The following is a 7,564-nucleotide window of genomic DNA, read 5'->3' on the forward strand; positions in this document are numbered from 1 at the left end:
GGGGGGCGGGGAGAGGGATGCAACAATGAATGAATGGAATTCCAAAATCTCTGTAGATGTTCATTGAAATGAAAAATAAAGAAATTAATAAAAAAAAAGAATAGCTAAGTGTTCAGAATAAGCTAAAATTTCAGAAATAGGGGAGATGGATGGAGGGGGAGGGAAGTGTTTGAGGTGTCTAAAATTTTTTAAAAATGAGTGATTGTTGTACAACATATTATTATAATTGATACCACTAAGTTGTACATTTAAGTAAGTTGAGTTGTCAAATGCTGTGTGCTATATACATTTTTACAACGAAAACTGCGAAAGAGAAGAAACTCAAAACCTCGAACTATGATTTCAATTGCAGGAACTCCAGGCCTTGCCAATTACTATCTGGGTGACCTTGTGCTAGTCATTTAACCTCTCTAGGGCTCATTTTCCTCATCTGTGAAAATAGGGGTAATAACAGTTCCTACCACTAAGGTTGTTATAAGGATTAAATGAATGAACAGTTAATAAAGCTAGAAAATGTCTAGCTATCACGCTCTATGACTGAGCAGTCTTCCTTTCCCTAGACTGCTAGCTGTGTTTCATAGACAATGATCTTTTTTTTTAACGTTAATTTTGGTCTTTATTTTGTATTTTTTAAACTGTATACTGATTTATTTACAAATATTTAATACTTTATTTTTTACAAAAGATCCTTCCCATTTCCTTCACCCACCTACCGCATCAAATCGTGCAACCCTACGATTAAAAGACCTTGGTCCAACCAGATGGAATGGCAGCTCAGCAAACGTCGTCATATTCGGCGCTGCGCAGCCGCAAACAGCAGGGAATGTGAGGGGCGGGGCTGCAGCCTCCTGGGCTGTTCCAGATATCGCACACTCCACCCGCTGCACTCAGCGCCCGCCCTTGCTTCCAGGCACCTCTCTCCTCCACCCCCCCACATTGCTGATGCTGCTGCTGGCAGGCATGGACGTGGTGAATCAGGTATGTACTCCAGCACCGCGGACAGAGCTCGCCACTCCCGGAGCATCTGAGGTGGTAGCCTTGGTTCTGGCAGCAGAGTCCTGGTGCCCTAGCTTTAAGATTTAGGGTCTGCAGCAAAAGAGGGGAGGAAGAGAAAAGGAGTGTGCCGCAGCAAGGGCCGCTCTCATTGCCGCAGCGAGGGTTGCTCTCATTGCTGCAGCGAAAGCCCCCTGAAGCTCCACTTTCCCATGAAGACCTCGAGAGGAGAAAAAGGGGTCCTAGGGCCCGGGTGAGAGTAAGGGGTGTGGGAAGGGAGAGTAGAAGAAAGAGCGGGAGGGGGCTACAGACAAGCTAGGAAACAGAATGACAGAAGACATGGAGGTGGGGGAATAGAGGGTAGAACTGGAGCCTGCTCCTCCCAAACATAAATAATGCCCCTGTTCTTCCCCCAGAGCAGACCTAGGGAGACAATCTGACTTTCCCTTTCCAGAACCCTCAGTTTTTTCCTTACCCAGTACACACCCAGTGAAGCCATGCCCAAGTCCTGCTCCCACCTTAATCAGCCTCGACCCTCTCTACCATCTCACTCATCCTCACCACCTCAGAACCTCACATCCTCCCCAATCACCACCAACTCCTCCCTATCTTCATCATTTCAGGCTACCACCATCATCTGACTCACTGCAGATTTCACTCTGTTTAACCCAACACCTGCCAAGCTATGACTCACCTTCACCACTCCACACACTCCTCCCCCACTCTAATGAATCCAGACTCACTGCCCACTCTTTCCTTGAGCCCCTTTGCCATCTGACTCACCTTTACTGTTTCAGACCTTCTCTCTTTCTCTATCTAGTCCCAACCCCATACTCATCTTCCTCATCCCCTGTCTCCACTGTGATCTGACTCACCATTACCCAAGACTTCCTCCCCCCACACCTCCTCACCAATCCTAAATTCTGAGTGTCTTCACTAATAGACCCTGGAGCTCATACTTTTCCCAAAGTGTCACTTTTTTCCTCTCCAAATGTCACCCCTCCCTGCAGTCACATGCCCAAGACCTAGGGATCATCACCTGGCAGCCTTGCCCCACACTTTCCTCTCCACCTCCACTTCCCCCACCCTCTCCTCACCATTTTTCTCCTCAGTTGGTGGCTGGGGGTCAGTTCCGGGTGGTCAAGGAGCCCCTTGGTTTCGTGAAGGTGCTGCAATGGGTGAGTGTGTACCAAGTTGTGGGGGAAAATACAAGGAAAAAGGGGAGGTAGTGTGTGTGGCGGATGTTAAAAGAAGAGGTGGAATGAGGGTGGGAAGCAAGAATATTCATGGGGAAAGGCAAGGATAATGGGAGAACTGCAATCCAAAATGAAGTCCCAGGAGCCTGTAGCCCTTTATGGGGGATGCAAAGCAGAAGAAATCCAGAGACGATGAAGGTGACAGAAAAGATAAAGAGAGATGGAAATACTGAGGAAAAAAGAAATAAGTTGAGAGGAAGACAAACAGAAAAATATTAAGAAAATGGAAACACACACAGAAAGAGAGACATGGAAAGAGAAATAGAAACAGGAGAAGAGGCAGGAAATGGTGTTAGAGAGAGAGAACAGACACCCCCCCCACACACACACACACACCCTACCTCCCTTTCTCCTTGCATTTTAAGAGATAAATAGAAATGAAAGAGAGAACCATACAAAGACTAAATAAAAGATACAGAAAAGACACACACACACACACACACACAGAGATAAAGTGAAGACAGAGGCACATATGACTAAGGAGTGTCAGAGAATCAGAGGTACTAAAAGGAACAGAGACATCTGAAAAAGATTTGCAAAGAAATAGGAAAAAATACCAAGATAAACAAAAACACAACAGAAATAGATAGAAGCATAAATATAGAGAGACATAAAATAAAAAGAGATAGGCAGAGAAGTAGACAGGGAAGAAGCAGGGAGAGAGAGCCAGGAAGAGATAGCCATACGCCTGTAATCAGCTTGCCCTTGGCTATGATGAACCCTGATTAGGAAATGGGGGTGGGGACAGGTCCATCTGCTGCTGTCTGTGCTAGGCTTCTGCTCTGTCTAGAGGAGGGTGTCTTCCTACATGCACACAAGCTTACTGGCCATCCCTATCCCTGTAACCCAAGGTCTTTGCCATCTTCGCCTTTGCCACATGTGGCAGTTACAGTGGAGAGCTACAGCTGAGTGTGGAATGTGCCAACAAGACGGAGAGTGACCTCAGCATCGAGGTCAAGTTCGAGTACCCCTTCAGGTGTGCCTCCACTCTCCCACATTATAGGGATCCTCACTGACCTGGGAGGGGGTGGGGGAGGAGCAGGACAGGTTTACCCCTCATCCCTGGTGTCCCCTTGCTAGTCCCCCCCTCAAAAGGAGGCCATACCTGCTTAAGTCACTATCCACATACTGAGCACCTATCTTGTGTCTGGCGCTGCTTTGGACATCTAAGACACTGATAAGCAAGGGGAGACAGGCAGTAAACAAGAGTCAAAAGGAAAGAAAATGTTAACAGATTATTTAATCCCATTCATTCCATACACTTTTTACAATAACTTTTTGTATACCAGATACTGCTCAAAGTGCTGGGGACATAGCAGTAAACAAAACAGACCAAAGTCCTTACCTGTGTGGAACCAATGTTATAATAAATTAATCAATAAAGAGGATAATTGCAGACTGGAAGAATGCAAGGAAGAAAGTCTCATACAAAGTTTTATGAAAGAGAATAATGAGTGGTACTGTTTGGAAGCCGGAGTGACATCCACTTCCTAAATAACATGCCTCTCTGGAAACTATGAACTTTGATAAATGTCAATGGTTGAAGAGGGGCTTCTGGCCTTTTGTTCATGTGGTTGCTATGAGTCACGCTTGACTCGAAAGCAATCAACAACAACAACAACTTCTTAGATATAGGGAATTACTAAACTCAGTTAAACAATTCTGATAGTGTTTGAGCTCATGTATTATTCCAGTCAATGCTGGGTGCCAAGTATACAGGAGTACAAGAGTGATACAAGCAGGCATGGCTGTTGGCCTTACACAATTGTCTACCTCCTGGGAGTGAGAAAACAATCCCTGGAGAGGCTTTTAAGGGCCTGAGTTCAAATCTAGGCTCTTCCACGACTTGGACAAATCACACAACTGCTCCAGGTCTGCTTCTACATCTATAGAAGAAGGTAATAACAGCACCCATCTCACAGGACTATGGGGCATGTGTGTGTGTGATCAATGATTTAATACTCATAAAGTGTCTAGCATAGTACCCTGCACTCAATAGGTACACCATAAGTGTTGTTAAGCAAAATAAATAAATGAAAGTAATCAGGAAAGAGATCATGGATTGAATAGGAAATTTGAGTACTTAAGGGCAAATTATGCTCAAGAGATCATCCAGCAGGAAAAGGAGAAAGTAAAAAGAAATGTTAAGATAAGCATAAATGTCCTAGGCAAAGATTGAAAGAAAAAGAGCTTCCAGGAACATGTGGCCAGGAAAGTAGGAGAACAACTCAGAAGTGACCTTTTCACAGAAGCCAGAGAGGAGAGACTAGAAAAGAGAGGTCATGGGTAGTCATAAAATACTGAGCCAGCCCATTGGGAATCCATAAGATCACAGAAGTCCTTTGTGGACCCTGTTGCCTTCCACACCTAGGACCTTAAGTCCAGAGGATCTACCCTTTATCACTTGTCTTCTGGAGAAAGAAAAAAAAATAAATCTGCCCTGAGACCCCTAAGCAAACTCTCCCACATCCCTGTTCTCCCACGTCCCCCCCACCCAAGGATTCTTCACTCTTTTTGGAGCCTTTGTAGGTGACTAATGTCAGCTTCTTCCTTGGGACCTTTGCTACCCAAGGGACCCAGCATCATTTATTCAATTTCAAGATCCTAAGGCTTTAGGACCCTACTCCAGTCCTTCCCTCCACACAAATGTTTTCTGCCTACAGCTCTCTTCTCTATTATATCAGAGGAAAGACTTCAGTCCTGGAACACCTTTCCAGTCTGTCTTTACGCCTCTCACATACATACATCCTATCCCAGGATCCCTTCTACCCTGACTCAGTCTGTCTTGTTTCTTCCTATTTTGTAGTCTCTGGGCTCTCAAAAACATAGGTTTTGGAGGGTTTTTTTTTTCTCTCCAAGACCTGAAAGATGGGGAAAATCAACAAACTTGGGGGCAGGGGAAATACAGGATTCAAATCCCAATTTTGCCATTTTCTTGCCAACTGTGTAACTTTAGGCAAGTTAATCTGCTTTTCAGAGCCTTTTGCTTCCACCTCTGTGCACTTCATCCAATAAACATTTATTAGGGAGTTCTGGTGGACTAGTGGCAAGAAGCTGTGCTACAATCCTGAAGGTGCATGGTTGGAATCCACCAGATGCTCTGCTGGAGAAGGAGGGGCAATCTCCTCTTGTGCTAGTCAGATTCTATCTGATGGTAGGCAACAAGAAAGGAAGGGAAAAGGCGGGGGTGGGGGAGATAAACGTTTATTGAATACCAACTACATGCCAGCACTCTTCCAGCTCCTAGCAATTTGGCAATAAACAATACAGAGGAACTCCTGCTCTCCTGAAGTTACAGCAAAAATCAAGATAAATAAGTAAAACACATAGTGTATCAGATGACAATCACTGCTACAGATAAAAATGAAGCAAGAAGTGAAAAGAGAATCTGAGAGGGGTATCAATTTAATTTTAAATAGTGAGATAGGTAAGGCCTCACCAAGAATGTGATAGTTAAGCAAAACAAAGAAAACAGCCAGAACAAAGATCCTGAGGTGAGAGAATGTCTTGCATATTCCAAGAATAATACAAAAGGCCAGATTGACTGAATTGTAGAGAAGAATAACATTTGTCCAGAATACTGTAAACAATCCATGAGGTGTGACTAGTGCATAGTAAGTGCTCAGTGAATGGTTATTTCCTCTTCCTGGGGCCTTGCTAGAATGTCACGGGTCCATGAGTGGACAGGAGTAGGGTGGATGTATGGGTTCTGAAGGGCTAGGCCACACCCACCCACTTCTCTTTGCAGGCTACACCAAGTGTACTTTGATACACCCACTTGTGGAGGAGGCACCACTAAGGTCTTCTTGGTAGGGGACTACTCTTCGTCAGCCGAATTCTTTGTCACAGTGGCTGTATTTGCCTTCCTCTATTCCATGGGGGCTCTGGCCACCTACATCTTCCTGCAGAACAAGTACCGAGAGAACAACAAAGGTCCCATGTTGGTGAGTCTCCACAGCCACTTATATGCAGGTTCCATGGGGATACACACCTTCTGAGACGTAGCGAGGCTCATAGACCACATCAAATCTCAGGCCCACAAACAGGCATACAAGCAGCCACCATAACAGCCTCACATGTGACTGTGAGTCCACACCTCACAGAATATGGATCCATAGAGTCTTAAAGATATACTAACAGTCCACACAGAATCCTAGACAGGCACATACTTGTGAACCTACCATGTCTCACACTAGATCAAAGAAAGGAGCACACATGTCTTCATGCCACACAGTCACACTGATTCCTGAACAGCTGTACTCATACACTCATTTCAGACACAAAAGGACACAAATTCATGCATGCAGACAAAAGTGGAAAGACACATGTCTTTTCACAAATCTCTCTCCCATTCCTTACTATCTCATATATACACACAAATTCATGCTGAGATAATTATCTTCAGGTAAATGTTTTAGGGGTTTCAGAACTTAACAGGGCAGCAGAGAGACAGGCTTCTTCTTTGGGATCCCCACCTCTAAAAGCCTACAATCTGTGAGAGCCTCATAGCAGAGTGAGAAGCAGCCCATTCACAATGCCATTTCCTCCTCTACCCTCACCCTAGGACTTTCTGGCTACAGCAGTGTTTGCCTTCATGTGGCTGGTTAGCTCATCAGCATGGGCCAAGGGGCTGTCAGATGTCAAGATGGCTACAGACCCAGAGAACATTATCAAAGAGATGACTGTCTGCCGCCACACAGGGAACACATGCAAGGAGCTGAGGGAACCTGTGACCTCTGGCCTCAATACCTCAGTGGTGAGCCCTGGGAAGCTGGCTGTGCCAGCTAGGGGTGGAGGTGGGGTGGAGTTGCTGAGAAATTTGCAGTGCAGTGGAGGGTGAGGTGGAAAGAGAATAAGAACACAGGAGAAATAAAATCAGAGCTCTGAAAGGTGAGATAGGGATTGTAACCATGATGATGCTACAGGCATCCCTATGGTCCTACTTAGTGTCCTACTCAGTGTCCTACTTCCCAAATTACTTTTGGGAAACATTGAGCCCAGAGTCAGCCTAGCCATGTAGAATCTCCAGCAACTCAGTCTCCTATTCAGACCCAGTTTCTTCATGTGCAAAATGAGGAACTAACTTCAAATGTTACCCAATAATTGCCACGAGGTGGCCAAAGCCCAACTTTGCCGACTCTAGGACCTCAAATTCCTTACCCTTTCAAGCCTCAGTTTGAGCATGTAAACTGAAGACTAATAATAGAGCCTGCTCCAAAACTGAGTCTTTATTGAACTGATAACATATATAAAGTGACTAATGTTTGGTAAGTCATAATAAGTGTTATATAAATATTATAGATATTTTTATAATA

General features: G+C 44.8%; 1 protein-coding gene and 1 pseudogene across 1 annotated transcript in view; one reads left to right on the forward strand and one right to left on the reverse strand.

Moving 5' to 3' along the window:
• LOC102848679 overlaps positions 1-791 on the reverse strand; it is an 11,814-nt pseudogene extending 11,023 nt beyond the window's left edge.
• A 142-nt stretch (positions 792-933) lies between these two features.
• SYP (synaptophysin) overlaps positions 934-7,564 on the forward strand; it is an 8,627-nt gene continuing 1,996 nt past the window's right edge. Inside the window, exons 1-5 of the mRNA XM_006902709.1 lie at positions 934-978; positions 2,106-2,171; positions 3,101-3,225; positions 5,998-6,193; positions 6,814-7,005. Coding sequence (XP_006902771.1) covers positions 943-978; positions 2,106-2,171; positions 3,101-3,225; positions 5,998-6,193; positions 6,814-7,005 — 615 coding nt within the window. The 5' untranslated portion in view covers positions 934-942. The remainder of the gene's footprint in view (positions 979-2,105; positions 2,172-3,100; positions 3,226-5,997; positions 6,194-6,813; positions 7,006-7,564) is intronic.

Source organism: Elephantulus edwardii, unplaced genomic scaffold (genome assembly GCF_000299155.1).
Source record: "Elephantulus edwardii isolate Elephantulus edwardi_28Jun2011 unplaced genomic scaffold, EleEdw1.0 scaffold00441, whole genome shotgun sequence".
NCBI classification, from domain to species: domain Eukaryota; kingdom Metazoa; phylum Chordata; class Mammalia; order Macroscelidea; family Macroscelididae; genus Elephantulus; species Elephantulus edwardii.